At 39.0% G+C, this 23,909-nt stretch overlaps 2 protein-coding genes across 5 annotated transcripts; one reads left to right on the top strand and one right to left on the bottom strand.

Moving 5' to 3' along the window:
* Nucleotides 1-12: 12 nt before the first annotated feature.
* LOC120779200 (BTB/POZ domain-containing protein 10) lies at nt 13-2,402 on the bottom strand. Its single transcript, XM_040111470.1, has 5 exons — nt 1,771-2,402; nt 1,222-1,703; nt 775-972; nt 397-714; nt 13-329 (listed from the first exon to the last, which is right to left on the bottom strand). The coding sequence occupies exons 1-5, from the start codon at nt 1,941-1,943 to the stop codon at nt 133-135; spliced, it is 1,368 nt and encodes a 455-aa protein (XP_039967404.1). The 5' UTR covers nt 1,944-2,402; the 3' UTR covers nt 13-132.
* A 602-nt stretch (nt 2,403-3,004) lies between these two features.
* On the top strand, nt 3,005-18,779 carry LOC120778643 (PHD finger protein rhinoceros). 4 transcript variants are annotated; one of them, XM_040110547.1, is made up of 8 exons: nt 3,005-3,146; nt 4,356-4,917; nt 4,982-5,810; nt 5,938-6,132; nt 6,210-6,426; nt 6,523-6,712; nt 6,788-7,344; nt 7,553-18,779. In XM_040110547.1, the coding sequence occupies exons 3-8, from the start codon at nt 5,326-5,328 to the stop codon at nt 18,083-18,085; spliced, it is 12,177 nt and encodes a 4,058-aa protein (XP_039966481.1). In that variant the 5' UTR covers nt 3,005-3,146; nt 4,356-4,917; nt 4,982-5,325; the 3' UTR covers nt 18,086-18,779. The 4 variants fall into 4 exon arrangements, with proteins under 4 accessions (XP_039966481.1, XP_039966478.1, XP_039966479.1 ...); XM_040110544.1 differs by having other exon boundaries at nt 4,080-4,917; XM_040110545.1 differs by having other exon boundaries at nt 3,005-3,155; nt 4,080-4,917.
* The last annotated feature ends 5,130 nt before the right edge of the window (nt 18,780-23,909 follow it).

Here is a 23,909-nt window from a genome sequence, read left to right as displayed (position 1 = left end):
ATAGAAAACGTATATTAATATCATAGTTGTATTTGGTTATACATATGAAGAATCAGTGAGTAAATACATACGTCTATATATCATAAATGAGTTCTCACAAATGCTAAGTTTTGTGTGTTAGGACATGTGGATTTAGATTGACTCTTCGATAGTTCCACCAGAGGCCTGTTCAAGTTCGTTAAGCATTATTACTCCACCTGCCGCTTCGTCAACGGCTACTGCGACAGGTGCATCAATGCCTCCACCGCCGGCCACTTCAACTTCAGGAACGAAAGGTACACGTGCCTCAGCATTAATATTCACTTCTGGAGGCCTTATTGGATTGCCACCTAAGTTATATATGAATCGTTTTCTTTTAAATGAGTACATTTTATTATTAATAATTGTGTATATTACTTGCGTCGAGTTCTAAAGGAGGATCTGCATTAGCCTCTGCCAAATTTGTTACTGATTTTGATTTAACACATTGAAAGTCAACGTGACGACTTTTTGCTTCCTCCTTCTCCCAAGACATGTGTATAAAAGGACGTTGTACGTAGCTGTAAATTACCTCTGCTCTACCACCTGGTCTTCGACGAATTTTCTCTTTGTGCGTTGGATATCCTTCGATTCCACAACGTATTTTCTTTAATCCACGGTCTTTCATTACTTGCTTGGCAACGTCACGATTCTCAATGTATTTAAAAAATCGATGCATAGCGGTGCTGTGCACAGCTGGAATTATACATATTTTAAGCTGGTAACAGAAATATCAAATATTTTTCAATTACTTACTTTGGCAGTATTCTTCACCCATTTGAGGAGGAAATTCTTCATCCCAGTCTACAACGTCGTCGTCTAATAAAACTACAACATGACATTCTCGGTCACCACGTTGAGCTGATGCAACCATTAAGGGCAGTATTAGATCTTCAAGAAAAACTTCAAATTGTTGGCGGGCACCTTCGTTGCTGAGTTCATGTAGTAAACCTCCTTTTAGACGAGAATACATGCGTGCGAACATATAAACGTATATGGGGGAAGGGGAAATAAGTACGTATTAAAAAGTCGAAACAACAACGAGAAAGAGGGGAGAGAGAAGAATGCTACTAAATAATACTAATTTGGTACAGATTTTTATGAGTAATGGTGTTCTAAATCTTATAATAATATATTATCGATTCCTTGATGTTTAACTGTTTTGTATGTATATGTATATAGATATATTTTGAAAAAACTCACGTAAATTTTGGCATCGAACTGTGGTCGCATCAAATGGTATCAGTAAATAATCACACGCCTCTTTTAGTTCTGGTACAGATACAGTTGGAGGACAGCGTATTATTCCAGTTTTATAGTACTCCAAAATTGCACGGAAAACTGTGTGTGAAATCCCTTCAGCTACTTCGTATTCGCCGCGTTCATTAGGATGGACAAATTGAAAGCCTGAACTGAACATTGTTCCTAACATGGTGTTTGGATGTGCAGTTACCAAAGCTTGTTCAATGACGAAACGGACATTGTCCACTAACAATGCAATACGATCCCCGGGACGCATTATAGCACCACTACCAGGATTATTAGATAAACTAGCGCCTGTTGTGGCCGTCTTGTCATGTTTCGGAATAGCACCACTTGCCGCATTCATATTGATTCTCTGCTGTGTCAGCTGATGATGGGGCTGTGATTTACTGCAAATGTTGCGTTGTAAATACCCGCTGCTCCTACAGGAATCAATGAATAATTAAAGAAATATGTAGATATGTAGAAAGTTTTTTTACAATACTTTACCTATTTCTATTTTTCAAAATTCTACGACGTCGTTCCTCAGCTTCAAGATTTTCTTCAATACTACTGCTGTCACTGTAGGAGTCGCCGACGTCAAGTTGACTTTGTTTTGTCGCTTTTGTAGAGTTGTTGTTGCTACTACTACTATTTCCAGAATTTGGAGAAGTTGTTGACATCGTTTCCGTTGGACTGACGAAGCTACAATTGCTTCTTAAACTCCAACCCTCTTTTTAATTGTCGATGGTCACCCGACGTTTGTTGTTTCCACCGCTTTCCTCGCGTCTATCTTCGCCGATTTGTCCAATGTACCAAGAACACTTTCTTACTATTCCTTTGTTTTTGAGAAATTGGAAAATTACATGAGCCATTCAACCCCACACCCCTTCTGCGTTTAATGATATTGGTGACTTGTTTCGCTTGCTTTCTTATCTTGTTGTTTTTATAGTGACTAAGAAACTTTTAATTTTGTTATGTTTTTCTCCAAAATGGTTATTGTTAGAAAGTACTTGATAATTTGGCAGATTATTTTAAGGCTGTAAAAATTTGAGCAGTTTTACCAAAGCGTAATCGAGTATAGTATAAATGTCTAGTAAGCGCTAAAAATTTTAGAAATTTTCACATTACTATTCACCATGGTTTTCATTCTAATCTATTTAACTGAAGTGTCAACATCACAATACCCTCCACAATATACCTAGAGATGCAATTAGCACTGATGTTTTCAAAATTATAATTGGTTTGCTTAGCTAATAAGTTTTCACTACAAAATAAGTGATCAGTTGAATTCATTATTTTAAATGTATTTAAAGAACAAGCCATTATTTATTTAAAATTTTTTTCAGTTAATATATACTATTGTGGGTAAATTTTAGGCTAAACTTATCTTCTAATATGTTTTTAACAAATTTAGTATTTTCATTAATTTATTTTAAATTAAGGTTTTTGTGGCAAACATATTTCATAATGTTTTTTCTGTTAATTCTTTTAACAGCTGCAGTTCAAACTATATGGAGTATATGTTTCGAAATACCAATATTATATTTACGGTTTTAATCTGATAAGAAATTGTTTTCTACTTGCTATTACGAGAGATGATTGAGACGATAATAATCACATCACTGATTGATTTCATTCACAATAATGCAATCAGTTTAAAGTGTCGGATTAGCCATCTGGCGGCTTATTGAAGGAATGACAAGTGCAGCGAAGAAGTGGCTAAGGCGAAGTAAAAATGGAGTGTCGAAAAATTAATAATGGCGACGACGTCTTGTAAATATAAAAGAAATTGAAGAAAAGCAATTTCTACGGTGTGAATTTATCGAATTTCTCGTAAAAAAATATAAACTAAAACAAAGGTGCGCTTTGCGCATTAAAAAATGGTAAAAGTTGTATGTGTAGTGAATGAAAATGTGTACGACGAGAAATTGCGGCGGCAAAAGTTAATTTTCTTAGCTTTCGATTGTAGCTATTCGCAAAAAAGGGAACAAGTAGGAAACAGCACCAGCGTAGAAAAAGTATTGTGCTCTTCGCAATATATATTCACAAATAGATATTGAAGAGAGAATAATTTAATATAAAATAGATGTTTCTAATCGGTGTCCTAATTTAGTGGTGAAAATAAGATTTTGTATAAAATAATTTTCATATCGTGGATATATTGCATGTACTCTATACGAGCAAAAATTTACCATTTAATTTTACCAAAAGACTTTACCGCATATGTGACTGTCCCGTTCACTCACACGTGTATATAAAGGGTTCGTGGGCGACGGCTAGTGCGCTTAATGTGGTTTTGCAGTGTATTTAGTTTTGCAATTGCGCGGAATTCGCCGCATATTATTAGTGTCATCTGTTGGTGAAATAATGCAATTTTTAGAATTTCCCGGCGAATTTGAGGAAGGCACAGGCCAACGAATATGTGGAGAAAAAACAAAAACAGTGTAAACTATTAATTTATTCGCATGTAATCAGTTGAATAATATTATGTAAAAAACAATGAATGATGAAAAGGAGGATCAATTCGGTGAGCGTTCTGCTCCACCTTATTGTGATTCTCCTTTGAGATGTTAGTGTTATTCCTTATGTGCATCGCTTCCAAATCATAGTATATAAAGTGGAAATCGAACGGTGCACCAAGTAATTTGTGTCTGTATGTAAGAGTGAGAAAGTGAATAGGTGAGAGTGAGCAAGAAGTAGATATCAATCGAAAAGACGAATAGCGAAGAGCATAAACGCAGTGCAAGGCATCAAAGTAAAACGCAGAGATTTCTTAAAATTTATTTTTAATTTATATTTAACTTTTTCAAAATCAGGTATATAATGTAAATTCGAAAGGCCAACAAAAAACTAACATTTTTGAATTATACTATTTGATGGATATAACGTGTTTGAGACTTTCGAAATATGTAAACCCATTAGATATTTTCCAAAGTGCAAGGAGAACTTGAAAAACAAAAGAAAATATACACAAAATACACACTGCGAAAACTGATGCACAATAAAGACGGAAACTCATTCTAAAAGAAGGCGATAAATCGGTAAAAAGAACAATTTAGCCAATAACAATAATATATACTTTACCCGATTAGCTGCAATACCCAGTTTAACTGACATCAAATTATTTTAAAGTGTTTATCTCTGTAACTTAGCGAAAACATAAACGTGATTGTTAATAATATACGCGCAAATAATAATCATCAAAGGCTATATCATACCTAACATTCATCGTACCAATTCTATGGTCATTAGTCAGCGGCATAATTTCCTTGCTACCAATTGGTAAACACTAACGCTCTTCTTGAATAGTTCAAGTGGGCGGGACGTGTTATAAACACGTAGCTGTAGCTTTGTTGGAGCAGTTTTCAAAATTCATCAAAGTGGCGCGTTACGGGCACGGACAAGAAGCAGCGTCTCGCTCCATGTTTTCCCGACGCTTGCGACGACGTGTACGAGACTTAACGCCCCGCCACTATCGTACGTGCATACGTAAAGTGGCTAAAATTCCGAATCCCAACGCAAAAATATTAACACATACTTTTTCAATAAAAGTGGGGACCAGTGTACAACCTGTACCACATGCTCATTTCCAGCAAAAACTGAAGCAACAACAAAGACAGCATTTGGTTAGCCACTTAAGGATTTAAGCATGTAGTAAGTCTTTTTGCTGATATTAAAACTGATCTCCACAACATTATAATAATAAATCTAATTTCAGGTCTAATAATAAAAATTATTCAAAAGTGCAAAAGAGAACACTTTCAAAGTTATAGTAGTGTTTATCCAATCACAATAAAAATCCAGCAACTACGCGTTAGTGCATAAAGCAATCAAAAATAAAAAAAATAAATAAAAACTGCACCATTTACTAAGAGTCACCAAACCAAATAGAAAATCACAACACAATTATTTAATGTTGTGCCTAAACACATCAATTAAAGCGGTGTAAAAAGTGACAATTTAATTACTAGATTTATTCTCCTAAAATACGTAAACCGTTGAGTAATTTGTGTTTTCTTGAGTTCACTTGAGCGAATAGAAATCAACTGTTACCAATGAAAGATGTCACAAAGAGGTAAACGCGGTAATCATCAACATCATCAAAGGCTCGACGTCGAGCCACAACCTCCGCCAACAAAGCGACGCAAAGGTCGGCCGCCCAATGGTGGTGGGGGTAGCAATGGCAGTGGAAGTGCCGGAAGTGGTGGAGGCGGCGGTGGAGGTGGAGTAGGAAGTGGGCTCAATGGCAGCATTGGTGGCGGAAATGGTGGCAGTCATAGTGGTAGCGTAGTAGGTAGTGCACCTATAAGTTTACCATATACCGCTTCCTCTTCAATAAGCAATAGTAATGCTGAAAATGAGCAAAACAGCGTAGTCGCTTTAATACCAGAAGAAATGGCCGCATTAGCTTCCACAAGTGCTAAAGTAGCAGCCAGCCAGGGTTCTTCATCCTCGGCGGCAGCGTGGCAACCGCGTTCAGTGGCAGATATTAAAATTTCAAGTATTTACAATCGAAGTTCAACGGAGGCACCAGCAGAGCTCTATCGGTATGTATTAAGGGTAAACTTATTAACTTCCAAAGTTATATGTTATATGATTTCCAATTAGTAAATAAATTGTATGAAATCACGTTTATGTTATGTATATGAAACCACTTTATAATTTTACTAACAGCAAGGATCTCATAAGTGCAATGAAATTGCCGGATTCAGAGCCTTTGGCTAATTACGAGTATCTCGTAGTAAACGATCAGTGGAAGCAAGAGTGGGAAAAGGGTGTGCAGGTGCCTGTAAATCCCGATTCTTTGCCAGAGCCCACCGTTTACGTGCTGCCAGAACCAATAGTGCCACCTGCGCATGACTTTAAACTGTAAGTACCCTCAACTTATTAAACATAGACACATGATCAAGTATTGTAATAATAATTTATATACATCTGATTCTTAGTCCCAAAAATCGCTTCCTGCGCATTACGAAAGACGATACTTACTCCAGTGAGTTACATTGTCTTACAAATGTGGTCACTCAAGCAGAGAATACATGTGCCTACGATATTGATCCGGTCGATGAAGCTTGGCTGCTATTACTCAATTCCGATCGAGCGCAGTACGGTGCTTATTCCATAACGGAAACACAATTTGAACGCGTTATCGAAGAATTAGAGGTGTGTATTAACTAGTTTAGTTGATTTTTATATTTAGTGGTATAAAATTAGAAATAACAAATTGTAATGTTATAATTCATTTGTTCGTGCGTGCAGATACGATGTTGGGAGCAAATACAAGTAATCCTGAAAAACGAGGAAGGTCTTGGTATCGAATATGATGAAAACGTTATCTGTGACGTATGCAGATCTCCCGACTCTGAGGAAGCGAATGAAATGGTATTCTGTGATAATTGCAATATTTGCGTACATCAGGCATGTTATGGTATTACAGCGATTCCATCAGGTTCGTAAACCACCAAAGCTAGAGGATTAAATAATATCGCACTTTCTAATTACATTTTTACATATTTCTGATTAGGACAATGGCTTTGTCGGACGTGTTCGATGGGTATTAAACCGGATTGTGTACTATGTCCGAACAAAGGAGGCGCAATGAAATCCACTAAATCTGGCAAACATTGGGCGCATGTTTCCTGTGCCCTATGGATACCTGAAGTAAGCATTGGTTGTGTAGATCGTATGGAACCTATCACGAAGATCTCGAGCATTCCTTCGAGTCGTTGGGCACTTGTTTGCATTTTGTGTCGGGCACGTGTTGGAGCTTGCATACAATGTTCGGTAAAAACCTGTAAAACCGCTTACCACGTGACATGCGCTTTTCAACATGGCCTTGAGATGCGAGCAATTATTGAAGAGGGTAACGCGGAGGATGGTGTTAAACTGCGTTCATATTGCCAAAAGCACAGTGTTAGTAAAGGAAAAAAGGATGGTAGTGGTACACATAGCAGTAGCACAAATAAACATAACAGTACACATGGTGCAGCTAATGAAGAGGACGATTGCCGGCGACGCAAAAGTCGAAAATCCGATATGACATCAGAAGAACGCAATCAAGCGCGGGCTCAACGCTTACAGGTGAGTGCAGAGCATTCGATTTGAAATTAAATGGCTTTTGAAGTAAACATGGGAGATGCGATCCAAATTTCCTTAGCAGCTGTTTTTTGTATAAGCTCTCTCAATCAATATTTTTTAGGGAGAAACTGTTATTTTTGAAACTTTGAATATTAATATATACATTTTTATGTGTTTGTTCATAATTTTCTTTATAATGTTCTTTTAACAGGAAGTCGAGGCTGAATTTGATAAACATGTCAACATCAAGGACATCAGTTGCCATTTGTTCGATGTGGATGACGATGCCATTGAATCGATTTACAATTACTGGAAGTTGAAACGAAAATCGCGGCATAATCGTGCTCTGATTCCACCCAAGTCTGAGGACGTAGAAATGATAGCGCGTAAACAGGAACAACAGGATCTCGAGAATCACAAGTTGGTCGTACATTTACGTCAGGACTTGGAGCGTGTAAGAAATCTTTGTTATATGGTTAGTAGGCGGGAAAAGCTCTCGCGATCGCTTTTCAAGCTGCGCGAACAGGTATTTTACAAGCAAATTTCAGTGCTTAGCGATGATAGTTTGCGGGAAGTTGGTAGTGGTGTTTCCAATGTGCCCAATGCGGTGATTGATGCTAACTTAGATGAGAGCTTCAAAAATGCCGTTATTTACGCAAATGACGGCCCAACGCTGTACGATAGGTTTTATTCATCGAATAGCGGTGAAAGTATTCCTGCACAATATCAAAATATTAACTTCATTTTAGAGAAGCTTTTAGGTAATGTGAAGGGAAATAAGGGAACAGGCAGAGGTACAGGTGCGCGCACATCAACATCACCCACAAAACGAAAGAATACGCATAATTCCACGGCAACGGCAAATACAACTGCAAACACGAGTGCAAACTCGGGCACTTCTAGTGCGAGTGTTCCGGGTGCTGGCAACAATAATAGCAATAGTAATAAAATCTCGCCAAATAAGAAAGTAAACAATGGTGCAATAGCAATAGCACAAGCGGGCGGTGCGTTGGTTGCGCCGTCGTCTACGTCATCGGCAGCAGGCACAGGAACGGGTAGTGAAAAACAGATCAATTCTAGTCGCCGCAGTTCAACTGGTGCCACGGGTGGTTGTGCCGCAAACTCAACAGTTCCGGAGAAAAATCGACTTTCGGCTTCGAAAAGTAACACAGTTAATAGCAATGTTTCGAATAATCGTACGATGTCAACAGAATCGCGTTCTCGTGGTACGAAAAGCGGAAATGTCGGTGAGAAGAGATCTACAATTAAAGGCTCGACAAAACGCACGCATGACAGTAGTCAGTCGTCTAATAATAATTCGTCAGGGAGTTCATCCTCCGGTGATGATGACTCGTCATCGGAGGAAGAAGGAACGTCAACCGATTCGGGCAGTTCTGGTTCCGATGATGAATCAGACTCAGGCTCATGCACAACTGCATCGACATCAAGTGCCGGCAGTGGTGCGCAATCCGCTAGAGCAGCCGCAAGAAAACTATCACCTGCAAGAACAGGTAGCACAACACATGCCATTGCGGCAGCTTCAAATCAAAATAAAAAGAAGCAAAGTTATGTGCGATCCGCGGAATTGCGACAGAAGCAAAGGCGAAAAAGTGCTAGCAATAACATCGCCGCCACAGGAACTGGACGAGGTGATACTTCTGCGCCAACAGTTCTGTCCAGTTCTAGTGATGACGAACCAGATAACCGATCAGTACCTGCCAAACATCAACACCAACAATCTAAGTCAACAAAACAAAACCATATTAGTCCGAAGAAATCTACTAGCCTCAGCACAACAACAACAACGTCGTCATCTACTGCGCCAACAACAGGAGCACCGCCGGTCACAGCGAATCGTGGACGAGACTTCCTATCACAAATGGCCAAACAGTTGCAACAAGAGAAGGGCTCTGAGAGTACATCCAGCGACGAAAGTGAGGAGTTGTTGCCACTAAAAGGGGCTGATAGAAATACAAACGGCACGAGTGGAGCGATATCCACAAATGCTGGCCCAATTTCGTCCCTGATGGGTCGAACGGCGTCTATTGTTCAACAAATTTACTCAGATTCCGAGAGCCTCTCTGGCGGCGAAGTCGATAAGGACGAACGCGCCATGGAGAGTAATGTAAGCGATTCGCAAAACCAACAAACTATACGTACCAAGGCAGCACTTAAGGAATTCACGTTGCAGCAACAACAGCAGTCATCCACAGCCTTAAACAATCGTGGGAAGAAGGAGTCGACGTCAAAGACTATAAATACACAAAGAACACTTGAGCGAAAGTCGGATCAAAAACAGTCGTCAGGCGGCTTAAGTAAATCCACAGTTGATGCTCATAGTCGAGGTAAAAAGACTAGCGCGGCGGCAATCGAACGACAAAATAAGATAACAGCGGACTTATTGGTTGTACCACAGCGACAGGCGGCGAAAAAGGCGTCGGAAAATATGCGTTCAACAGGTATTTACACGACTTCTACTGGGGTAGCGGTTGGTACGGTAAATACTTTAAATATGTCCGATCGAGAAACAACAGAAAAGGCCAAAGAACAGCGCTCTGACAAAGAAAGTGAGAGGGTTAAGGCAAAGGAATCTGGCATGAAGAGTGAGGCTGATAAGGCTGACAAAACGCGTGCCAAAGATAAAACTTTCAGCAGTAGTGTGGGTAAGGCTGCTGAAATCGACTCCAAAGAAAAAGAAAAGGAGAAGGAAAGAAGTAAAGATAAAGAAAGGGAACGAGTAACAGGAAAGCGCGGACGGCCACCGAAGATAAACCGCGAAACAGAATCCGTTACAGTTCCAATATCAGCGCAGAAAGACAGTGAACAAGCTTCCAAAAACGAGTTCAACTCACCGAGTCGAGGCCGTAAGGATGAAAAGAATGCCAGTAAAACGTCCGATGTTCACCATGCAAAATCCGCACCAATAGCAACCGAGAGGAGTACACGTCATTCTATCGATCAAACGACGGTTGATGCTGGTAAATCTAGTGCTCCAACGACTCCTAAAACAAATGAATTGAAGGCGAACAATATTCTCGTAGCTTATGTGCCCCAAAGACAAGCTGCTAAAAAGGCTGCTGAGCAACTTAAAAGCAGTGGTAAACTTCCTACCGTAAATGAAGCGATGCTTGAAGAGAGAGAGCGACAAGAACGCAATGAGAAGGAAAGCAAATTGAGAACACCCGACGGTCGAAGTACCCGCATGCCGCCTATGCGACGAATGTCTATGCGGGATAACACATCTCTCACTTCGAAAGAAGCCGTAACAACAGTAGCTAAGACTCCCACAAGTAGCAGACGTCGCTCTAAGGATACATCTGTGGAAATATCGTCACAACAACAGCAACAACAAACTCCTACCAAGAAGTCTACTGCGGCTGCAGTATTGTCAGAGTCCTCAAGTTCTGGTTCAGATGGTAGCACTAGTTCATCCTCATCGGATGGCAGTAGTGACAGCGGTAGTAGCAGTGACTCCAGTGATGCAGAAAGTGAAGTGGCTGAGGAGGAAGAACGGCTTACTCGCGCAACCGCCGCCAATAAACGATCACCTCGTAAATCAATTGACAAGCCACCTGCCGCGGCACGACATAACTCATCCTCTAATAACACTACCAGTGCGACTACAACTACCAAGTCGCCCAAAAGCTCTCCACAAAAGCAGTTGCGACGCAATATTAGCAACACAAGTAGTAGCAGTGGTAATGCCGTCACTGTTGAAGAGTCTGCAGCAGAAAATAAACAGCCGAAATCGACCAAACGTAAATTATCCTTGGATGATAAGGTAAAGAAGCCGGCGGTCAAACAAGCTCCAACAGATGCGGCTATTGTTGTGGACGATGAGGAGGAAGGTACTGCTTCGGCTCAACTGAATTCAATATGTACTCGCGCAATGCGTCGATCAAAGTCCGGCCCGTCGTCGCCACCTCATTCATCGCAGTTAACGACTGAAACAGATAAAAAGGTAGAACAAAAGCTGCAATCAAAGTCACCGAAGTCAATATCGTTAACACACTCAATATCTTCAACTTCTGATCGCATATCCGAAAGTGATAGTGAAAAGAGTAAAACTGTTCTCACGCTAACCGAGGAAATAACGCAGCGAAAGGCTTCAAATAGCAATTCAAATAGCTCAATTGCTACAAGTCAGCAGGGTAACAGCAAAAACCAGAATAAAAATCAAGGTTCGTTGGATAAACTGTTAAATAAATTAGAGCAAGAAGCAAGCAGAAGTTCCATGTTTGGTGCAATGGATACTGGAACACCGCTACCGGCCTCACTGTTACCAACAAATATTGTGGACGAAAAATCAGATGCCAAAGAAATAGCGTCAACGACGACATCAACGTCAACATCAACACCAATAGTTGATGCAACACCTGCAGTTCCACCTGAGCCTCCGAAGATTATTATTGATACGAAAAATGAAAGTGGTGAGGTACCAATGGATATTGATGAGGAGTTAACTACGGCACCGACACATACGACGCTACCATCGAGTAAGATTTGTGATTTGGAGGATATCGACGAACGGCCACCAGCAGCACCCATGCCAGCTTCCCCGCCATCCCCAGCAACATCGGTGTCTGATGACGAACTCTCGAATGCATCGGATGAACGAAGCTCCGTTACTGGCGGTAGAAGACGACGACGTCTGCATAGAAGACATCGACGTACACGACCTGGAAGTCCGCCATTATCACCCGAAGAGGAGCATACACATCACACTCAACACTTACTAAATGAGATGGAGCTATTGCGGGAGCTTGAAGAGGAACGTAAAATGGCGGCTAATGCCAGCAAATACTCAGCGTCATCCTCATCGCCGGCAGTGGCCGTTATACCGCCCGAACCGCCAGAAATTATTGAGTTGGATTCGAATTCAAATTCTACGGGTAGTGATCGACTCAAACAACAACAACAACAACAGCAACCACCACAAATTCTTCACCAACAAAAACAACAAACGCAGCAGCAACATTCTCAGCGACAGGAGGATCAGCAACAACAACAAGAGATTACTGGCCAAATTACACAAACAACATCGGTACCACAAACACCTGCCTCGCCTTCGTCCTCACCTGCTTTGGTGGTTGACATATCTGGCGGAACGCCTATACAAAAATCTAATATCGAAGGCAATATTAGCATACCGCCAACACCTCTTAACATTACATTACAAGAATCTCAGAACAATTTGGATGAAAACTCTCAAGGCACTACGAACATAGCCGAAATGAATAGCAGTAATAGCCGACACCAACCGATTGTAGACACCATACTCGATATGGAAGATAATGTACATCAAAAGCAGCGACAACACCAACAAAACGCATTTGCAAATGCTTTGATGAGTGCAGCTTCTTCATTTTCAGCAAATGCGAATGCTGATTCGGTGCTGGATGAGCCGGCTGATAGTCTGAGCCTCTTGGGCACATCAACTAAAGAACTAACGGAGGAAGATAGTTTTCTTGCTACTCGTAATTTGGTTGAAAAGCTGCGTAAAAAGCGCATACGCACTGATGAGCCTAAGGAAGCCGACCTATTGAAGCCTCCTCCCACACCTGCCATACCCTCAGTATTTCCATTCCACAATGCTGCCGATCCTGAAGACATTATACATGTACAAAAGGAGAATGCAGAAGCAGCAGCTGAAGTCGCTGATGTAAGTAGTTGCCTATTCGCTCGTCACAGCAACAAAGCCAACAGTGGATCGTTGTTGCCGCTAGACCAGTCAAATATTAATGAAGTGAAAGACGGCAATGTCTTGACTACACCACCCGCCACATTGACACCCACTTCCAATGCATACAACCGTACGCCGCATTCTGTAGTCACAACACCAAATGCAACACCGAACTCGAATGCTTCAATGAACACAATGAATGTGGTTGCCAACGCTAATTTGCCGAATACGAACAACAGCAATAATAATCTCGGTGCATTGACATTCCCCGAGCCGGTAGTGGGTTTCATGGATAAAAATGTCGCGCCTGATATATGCAATGTACCAATTTCACCGTTACAACAGCAGCAAGCGCAACAGCATACGGGCAACTATGGACAGACACAACAGACACAGCCACAACCACCACCACCGGATGTGGCAGAGATAACTTCGTTCCTCGAAAAGGAACTCGCCAACAAAGCCAACATCAAGGGTGGAGCTTGTTTCAACAAAATGCCAAACACCACGGAAGGAAATGTTAATGCGGTGCCTGGAGCGCCAGATTTTGTGGATTTGCATGCTGCCGCAACTGCAAAGAATAATATTGACTTTACCGGTGCTAACAGAGGTGTAAGTACTAACAACAAGCTAGTGGTTGATTGTGATTATGATGAGAATACACGGATGCAATCGCCATATGCGTTGCGCGCCACGCGGCTCTGGAATGAGAATGAAATGATCGCAGCACGACGCTCGTCATCACCTAGTTCAGTTTCCGAATCTAACGACCAAGCAAGCGCAATGGAAATGCAACAGCAACAACAACATCAACAGCTGCAGCATCAGCAAAAACAAAACCTACAGCATTTGCAACAAGTGAGTCACTCCATGCAACAACAACAACAACCACCCCCACATTTGCAGACTAAGGATTTGGTGGGCAACAATGCACTTAACACTCAGGGAGCCTCACTGCAACAGGCAGCGGTAGCGCAAAATTGTAATAAGGGCTACTTCAACCGGGTTGACAGCTACGATATACCGTTTACCCATACCCAACAGCAATCAGCGCAACAACAGTCGCCTTTGGTCAATGGCATCGATTCGATAATGCGTTATAATCAAGGCTATAACCAGCAGCAAACAACGCCCACGCACACGCCACAACAGCAACAACGCCAGACCACACCAAATCAAGGTAATAATCAGTATAACGGTGGTTCTGTCGGCCTTTTTCACAATACTCCTGCGGCTATGCCGGTAATGAGTCAAATGCCTTTTGTGCCCAATTCTTCCGTCGGTGCTATGTATCCAACATCGACAAGTATGAGTGGCAATGTTGCGATGACAACAACAACTGCTCAGCAGCAGCAGCAGCAACAACAGCAACCGGCTAATGACGTTGGAATGTATGGTATGCGTAGTAATGATCCCAACACAACAGTTCCAAACAGCGCCATGGCTGGTACAGCGCCGCAAACTCAATACGGCGGCGCTGCATTTACATCATCAACGCACAACTTGGCATTAACGGCGGCCATAGTTGGTACACCGGGTGGCCCATCACTGTTGGATCATCATTCACCGCACCACCATCAGCATGCCATGCATGCCCAACAATCCGCGGTATCGCAACAGCAACCGCAAACTGCACAGTATGGCATGGGTGTGCCGTCGGATAACGCTGCCGCGCCTGGCTTGTACAATCAAATGATGAGTACCTGCGCCGAAGCCATAATGCCCGTGCCGTCTTCGAATCAACATCAACAACAACAGCAACAGCAACAGGCGCAGACACCGCAAAACACATCACCCACAAAGGAGTCGCCGTCAAAGCGTTCATCTTCACGATACAATCAGCAACAACAACAAACTACACGCAACTCGCACAAGTCGCCACAAATTCAGCACAAATCCCCTGGCAAATCGCCGCGCCAAATGGAGCTGCTTAGTAAGCAGTTGCAAATGCAGCAACAACAACAACAGCAGACACAACAACAGCAACAAGCGCTGACTGAATACACAAACATTCCACAGAAGCCGCCACCGCCGCCACCTAAATACGATCCATTGACGCATACGTTGGCGGGTAAACCACGGCAGCGTGCACCACGTGGTACCGGCGCTGGTTCGCGCGGCCGTGGGCGTGGTCGTGGTCGAGGACGTGGTAGTAGCGCCACCAACACGGTCATACCGCTGCCACCGCAGATACAACATGATGGCAACACTCATTATGTGAACAATTTGGTCGGTACGCCATTCGAATTCAATTACGATGAGGATCTGACAGCACCGGGCGTCGAGAACTTGCAATCGCTGCGCGATCGTCGACGTTCATTTGATGCTCGTTGCAATCAACAGGCGGCATTGTCCCATCCACATCAACAGACCACGCCCGATGCGCAAAAGTACACCAGTCCATCGGCGTATGGCAGTTGCAAAGTTCGCGGTGCTGGCGCCAGCGTAACAAATTCTGCCACCGCTAGTGGTTTGGTGAACTGTAACAACAGCGGCAGTGGCAGTCGTAGCACATCGCATTTAGCAGACGCACTCAAAGCGAACAATGCGAGCAGTTGTGATCACTCCAGTACACAGCAATCACTTTTACATTCCATTGTACAGCCTGTGCTGCCGGGTCCGGTGGACATGCGTACTTACAATGTTTACGAAGCATCAGCTTCACAAGAAACATACAACAATAATTTGTTGAGTGACTTTGATTCTGGTGCTGCAGAGCAAACACTTCCCGAGTTCGATGAGGAGGATGAAAAGGAATTCCAATCGGCGTTACGTGCAACAGGTTCTACCATCTCCACAAAGCAATTAACACCAGCTGCAAGCGGCAATAATACAACTGCAGGCAACATCGGTGGAAATGTTGGTGCGACTGCGTCAAGTCTAATAGGAAATACGAGCACTGTGTCGGCGTTAAATAACGTAAACACTACTGGCAGTGGTCTCTCGAATACCTGTGCATCCTCCATTATTTCGGACCTTATAATGCCAGCTGATTTGCAGACTTCAATGGAGACCACCTCCGAAGAGGTCTCTATCGATTCGGATACAACGCTCACAACAAAGGCTTCACTCTCCGATTCGCGTAATCAGCTTAAATTGAAAATCAAAGGACCACTTGCTTGTCCTGACGGCAGTTACAGTTACAATTCATCGAGTACCTCGATAAGTGTACACACGACCAATATGACACAAGCAGCTGCTGGCATTGTGCAAACATCTGTTTCAATTCATAGCCAAATTTCGGCCGGTGTGGTTAGTGGTACGTCCGTAAGTGGCGGTGGGAATAATAGCAGCGGTGGCATGAACTCTCGACGCATGCGTAAAAAGGAGTTGCTTAGCCTGTATGTGGTGCAAAAGGACACCAATATGGATGATTCATCTGGAGGACTGCCACCTAATGACGTAGGTTTGACAAATACCGTTGATAGTTTACGCAAGGGTGATGGCTTGGGTGGTACGCTTGATGAATACGGTAGCGAGTTGGGTCTGCAAGGAAGTTCGAAACGTTCTAAGAAAAATTCAGGACGCGAACTACGTTCAATGGATGGAGTTAATGATTTGAATGATAGCAGCACAGTTTTGGGTAACGATGGACGTCGGCGTAGCGCTTGTTCATCAGGCAGCACTGATGAGCGTGGAGGAAAAACTGGGGCAGCATCAAGTGCTGGAAAGCGACGGGGACGCAGCAAAACGCTTGAGGGTTCTGAAGATGAGCCCACACCGAAACTGAAGATCAAGATTCGTGGCTTAGCCGATGGAAGTGCGAGTGCAACGGCAATTAGTGGTAATACATACGATAACACCTATCAATATGATATGTCGCGCCGAATGGTTAGCTGTCCGCCTAAGAAACGTTTGACATCAAATTACACACCGCCCACTTTAGAGGATTATCGCCGAGAGTCGATGAACTATCGTAAAATGGTTATGCAAGACTTTGGCGAAGATGATGAAGAACGCACTCGACGTGGTGCTAGTAGTAGCCTATTAGATACCTCTATATTACCACCTGCTAAAAAACCAAAGTCTTCCAAACCGAAGAAAGACAAAAAAGAGAAGAGACGTAATAAGGAGAAGCAAACTTCTCCAGCGTCTGGAGTGGGTGATATGGGTATGGCAGCGACTGTTGTTGAGAATATGGCAAGTGCCTCACCAGGTGAACCACCAAAGTTGATTATACGCATAGGTAAACGAAAAGCTGATGTGCCCGAGAATCCAGAACGTTCCACCTCCGCTGAAGCTGCAGCCACACCACCAATGAACGCTGCGCCGATACGTTTGAAATTGGCGAGAGCCTCTGATGGTGGTGGTTATGTTATAGGAAATAAAAAGAAAAAAGAAAAGCGTACACCAACAACAACCTCCACGCCAACAATCACACCCGCTTCAACACCTGGTGGCAACACAAACATCAACCAATTGGCACCAACGACATTATCTTCAGCACACACTACGCCAACCACCAAAACCATTAGCGATTTCACCGGCGACGACTCGGCAAATTACAACTGCAATATAAGCGGCGATCGCACAACACCGAATGTTGTCGATGTGCTAAATAATTTTGGCACCGTCAACATCGCAGGTGGCATTAGTAATCGCGAAGAAACCGATCCGCTTTCGTCGACGCCAAAAGAAGCGAGCACACCATCCCCCCGTCTGGTCATCGATACGTGTAAAGGTGTTGATGTGCATGATTCCAACACGGCGAGCTCCCTGGCCGAAGCCATGTCCATAAGCACGGGTTTAGGGGGCGAAAATGGAACTATGAGTAACGCTTTTGCGCCCATAGCACCACTTACCGTTAACTGTAATGAGCACAGCAGTGGCAACAGCAACAGTCATAGCCATAGTGCCAGTAGTAGCAGTAGCAGTGCCAGCGCCAGTGGTAGTAGTATAAGCGGTGGCAGTCTAAACAGCAGCCACAATACAGCCAATAATACCAACAACAACAACAACAATAGCAGCAGTAATAGTCACAATAACAATAATAATAACAACAACAATAACAACAGTAATAGTGGTTTACTTCCATTAAACAAAGACTGCGAAGTCAGATGATAATCACGAAATTGGTCCCCGCTCAAACATCAGCGGTTTTAGTGGGCGCCATTAGTTATATATATATGTAGTTAGTTAGTAAACGAACAGAAAGTGGGCGCATGTGCAAAGGAATAAATAAGGCTAAGCATTGAGAGCAGAAAAATCGCTCGGCGCATAGCGAAGCGTACAGGTTGAGTGTTGGAGCTTAATTCTTTTAATATAATTAAAAATTTTTGTTTAGTATGTTTTTAGGGAAAAAGTGTATAATATGTCAGAATTTTATCAAAAGAACAATAAGAATCACAACTAAACATCATTTTATTTGAAAATAAAAAAACGCATTTTAACGTGTATAACTTTTTAACTACTTGATTGGGACACACACACACCACTCCCCGAGCCATGTTGTTTTTCATTAAATGTGCACAGCAAGTCAAATGCCCATAGTTACACAGCATATATGCATTCAAATGCTTTAAAAGAAATTTGTCGTAAAAATAGATACTATATTAAAACTATGTATATTTTTAGGTTGAATTATTTTATTAGAAAAATTATTTTTATATTTATTGAATCAATTATTACATAAAGAAAGCGCATGTCAGCTCGATTATGTGATGGGCGAAATTTTTTTCTTTGTATTGAAATGTTCCGTAACATGTTATTCCGCAAGAAAAACATTGTACATTAAAACTTGTATATTATGTTCATATTTTGTTATAAATAATTTTATTTAAAGTCCAACATTTAGTTATATGATGATTTTACACGCCGATAACTAAGTGGTTTAACCCAAAAAAATTAAGTCTAATAAAAATTACTTGTTTTTTTTTACATATTTGAAAAATTTCTATGAACTAAAATTGCCTTTCTCGATTTGTTCATTTCGATGCTTAAATACCATTTAATAAAAATGCTTTTTAGTAAACTAATTTCGAGAAATGTTTGTATGTATGTTCATAAGTCGCATTGCAAACTTAGATTAGACTGAAAGATTTACTTGTTTGACTGAGGCGGCATAAAACAATGATCCTAACGTGTCCAATGCAGGTTCTACATAGTTTTAGTTTATTCTAATTTCCTTTGTGATAAACGGCATACTGAGCGCTAGTTGTCAGCGGTTTGGCTTTTTTGCATGTTTAGTATTGGCGTTGGCGTTGGCACAACCATTACCACGTTTCATCAACGATTTTTTAGAATAAAAAATTTTAAATACCATTTGTATATTTTGGGTCCTAATGAAAGCTCCAATTTTAAACTAAATGACATTTAAATGCGCAGTTGTAATATATATACATACATACATACAACACAAATAAAATATTTGTAAAATATTATAAATATATTATTAGAGAAAAAAGCATTGTTAAACAAAAGTCGCCGTCGTATTAGTTTAGAACAAAAGGAAGGATCCCTTAGCAGTTAGTAAATAAAAAAAAATTATAAATTAAACGAAAAAACAAAAGCAACTTAGTCCTTACAGTGAGTATGTTTGTATGATGTGTACATACCACCCAATTTGTAGATATGTAAGGCATGAGTTTAGCGTGGCAACAATAGTATGTTTTTATTTGTATTTGTATTTTCAATTACTAAATTTTTAATTTGTTTTAGATGCATAAGTGAAAATAAAAACAATTATTATATAAAGAGTATATATAAAATACTTATAACTGGCAAATTAAAAAATAAAAAAGCGTAAATACATACACACATTACATGGAAAGTTAGTATAATTAAAAAAATAAAAAAATAAAAAAAAAAATCAAATAAGTGGAAAGTTAATGTTAATACAGTTGAGAATTAAATAATAAAATGCCAAAAAACCCGCAGTAAACTGAAATAAATATATGATATACATATAAATACGATTAATATATATACATATAGATGATATATATATATATATTAATACAGTGGTAAAGTATGCAAATGGCATCGCAGAAATTAGTTTTAAACATAAATAGAAACTTGATAATGCTGATGATGATTATTATTATATTAAATTTATTATTGTATTAAATTTAATTAATTGATTAACTGAAACTAATTAATGTTTAAGTAAAACAAGCAATTAAGAATAAACATATTCCAAAATTAATAAACACTTTCAATTGAACGTACTTATGTATATCCTATATACTATAATACGTTTGTGGGTAACGGGGAAAGGTGTCTTGGTCAATTTTGACGTATGCATGTATGTAGGTCTGTCTATATCCATAAGTAATTGATTGGTTGCAAAGTTGCTATATCGGTTTAGAAGTCATTTTGAAATAAAATTTAGGAGAACACAGAGCAGTTGCATTATCCCAGTATACTCGTATTCCTCTTCACTTCTTCATGCGTTGTTTATAATATTGGGTAAGTCAACTTAAGAATTTTCATTCATCAACGTGTTAACAAATCGAAATTTATTTTAAGATATATTTTTTGTTTGCAAAAAGTCACGATCTCTTCTGCTTTGAATTTCAGTAAGGGCTTAAGTAACCAGTTAAATTGTGATAGCGTTTTCATGGATTTGTTCCTAAGCTTAAACCAAATTCAACTTTTCTTTGCCGTATTCGATGCGTTCCTACTCGTTTGCTAAATTTGAGCTTTCTTTCGTTTTTTGTGGAAAATTGTATCAAATTGAACGCAACACAGTTTTACATGTCTCATTAAGATGATATATTTTCTTTCTACTATTTAAGTTTTTATTCAATATGTCACTCTCCTACTCTCCAAATTTTGCCAAATCAAGCACATTTTTCGTTGTTATTTAAAATGCATTTCAAATAAAGTTAATGAAAGGAAGGAAAATTGCAGTTATATTCGTGAGTGCAGCATCAGATGTGAGTAAATATTTAGTCGATGCCTGTAAATTCGTACAATCGTCAATTATCTTTATAGTGTTAACAATAAATACGAGTAGTAAGGAAATAGAGAATTAATTGTGCAAAGTAAGACTGACGAGGTGTGTTATCTGCTTGTCGTTCTGAGGCTCCTTAATACTCACAAATGTACATTTGTACAGAAAAGTGTAGTTGTTGTAATATATATATATTTTTAAAGAGATTACAATGTATTATAGTATAGTCTGTACTATACATGCATATGATGGCATAGTTGCACCCTTGAGATAACAGTTATAGTCGAGTAGTATAAAATATTAAAAAAAATGAACAACAATAACGTGAAAAAATAATAGTATACAGTTGGCTATCTCTTAAGGACTTCGAAATACTATAATTTGAAAATAATTTAAAAATGAAATTTCAATGAACTTCTCGTTACATTAAATGTAGTAAATAATAATACATAATTTATTAATAAATAAGTCCAAATTAGTTTGTTGGTAGTCATATTTTCAAATTACTTTTTTTTAGATATTGGCAACTCTGCTTAAAAAAAAATATATTTATGAGGATCAAATAGTGTTTAAAAGTAAATATTAATCTTTGGAACAAAATAATTGTGTAAACATTAAAAATTTAACAGTAATATATTACAACAACAAAAACATAAATTATAATTAAATTGTTAATTGTTAAAACCGCTCTTAAAAAAACAATAATTCATTGCGCGAATTACACGACAGTAAGTAATTTCCCGTAATATTTAGAATATTATTAATACAAATTAAAATACATAAACAATTTGATAAATAAATATTAGGTTGATTGAAAACCCTCTCAAATATGCCTATAAAATTAATTAAGAAATTTTTTATGAAAACAATTTTTTTTTAACTATTTTTATTTCTTATAAAAGAAAAAAATTAAATATAAAGAACTTCAACAATCAAATGCTTTATGTTTTAATACATCCATATGTATATAAATAAACACATACAAAACTTATGGAAATGCCCGAGAGTCTTGTATGATATTAACTGTGTACATATGTAGATACATACATACATACATACGTATTAGGGAAATAAAAAGCAAAATGAGAAATAATATTTAATTTCTGAATATTGCAATTACTACATTTTTACATGCTATTTGTATAAATTTTTCAACAAAACAAATAATAAAACAATAAAATGCCAAAAAATAATAAACAAATTTAAAAGTTAAAAATTAAAAAATAAAATAAACTAATGAATACAAAATTTAAATGAATTAAACTATAATTGAAATATGGCAAGGAAAAGGCAAACATAAAAATAACCTTACCAAATCTATATATTAAACTCAATGAATAAGCATATACGTGAATTATATGCATTTATATATACATACATACATATAATATTATATATCATATGCATATAATAGTAACACATAACATGCTGTTAGCAATATACATATATGAAATTAGTTAAGTTCGACAATTGTATATATGTACATACATATGTATTTTTATTAAAAGTATGTTAAGTAATATATAGTAGGTTAAACAGAACACTCATTTAAAAATATCTATAATATAGATCAATATGTTATTGACATTGATATTAACATAATTATAAGCCTAAAATATCCAAATTAAAACAAAATAGTATGAAAACGATGGTAATCAGAAGAAAAGTGTGTACAGATATTTAGTTTGTAATATAAATAGAAAATAGAATAATGTATGCATAAATATTAAAGCAAAGTGGTTTAATTTGAAACGAGAGTATATTGCATAGCATATACGGTATACTAGCTTGATTGAGAACTTTCATTCGAAGGACTAAGCATCCATCACGAAGTATTTACTGCTATAAATTCCATGGCTTTTGTGTTAGGTAACGCTTACCGCTTTAAACCCTTCTTCTGTTGCTGTTCGGTCAGCCGATATTGTATTTTTCTTGACTACCATTAAAAACTCAAGAGCTTTTTTGAGACGGACTCGTTCATTTAAACTGCACGCGCAAACCGAATCGATAAAATGTAAAAAATTTAACAACAATCTCAATTGAAATTTTGCGTTTCCCTTAGAATCACTGCTATGGAATCGTTGAAAATGTTGCAGAAGTTTTAGAAGAATCTAATTTATCATGAATACAAATATTTGAGTTGCACAAAACATTCAGTGAAGGTAGTGAAGTCACCAAAACAGTCCTCTATCCGTCTCTGTTAATGACGATAACATCAAAGATAGCAGAGGACCACAACATCTCTTATAAATCGACTCACCTCATATATAGTTTTGGGTATGAACCATATCAATGGTAGACTAGAAAATTTACTTGACACAGTAGCTGACGACCGACATTCATCAAACGCATCATTACCGATTTCGAAAGTGAGTTTTTATTTTGTATGGATAAAAATGTTCCTTTTTTATTAGTCCGGATCATTTTTGATCAGATGTATACTTGCTAACTCATGTATGCTCAGATTGGATCCGACGTTTAATAACCAAAGATGCGTTAGGCATTTAATAGAAAATTTAGTTTTTTTTGTTTGTTGTATGTTTGATGCTTTCTATTAGCGATATTCTGCTCTGCATAACCGGTGCCCAGAATTTATACCGCGTCAATCAAAAGGCATGGCGAAGATTTGACAGCTGATGACGACCTTGTTTGCAAACGGATTTACTATATCAATTTTGTCAGTGTGTTCAGCAAGGTTTGTTATTTTATCATATTCGTTTCACTTAAATCATAAAGAGCGTAACATCTCATATTGCAAATGCAAAAAGTCATTAAACCTTGTGACTGCAATAATTCGAAGGCGTGAGAGTTCCTTACCTTGATTTTTTTCAGTTTTCTGATCATAATCCAAAATTGCTGGACACTCTAAACTATTAAAAACGCTCAACCAAGTTCATAATTGTATATGTACGTAGTATATACATTTATTTAAATATTATTCTCATTTTTCTTTTTCTTTATGTTTTACAATATATATTTGTATATTGTATG

This window comes from Bactrocera tryoni, chromosome 5 (genome assembly GCF_016617805.1).
Source record: "Bactrocera tryoni isolate S06 chromosome 5, CSIRO_BtryS06_freeze2, whole genome shotgun sequence".
NCBI lineage: Eukaryota > Metazoa > Arthropoda > Insecta > Diptera > Tephritidae > Bactrocera > Bactrocera tryoni.
This window is presented reverse-complemented; position numbering and strand designations above follow the sequence as displayed.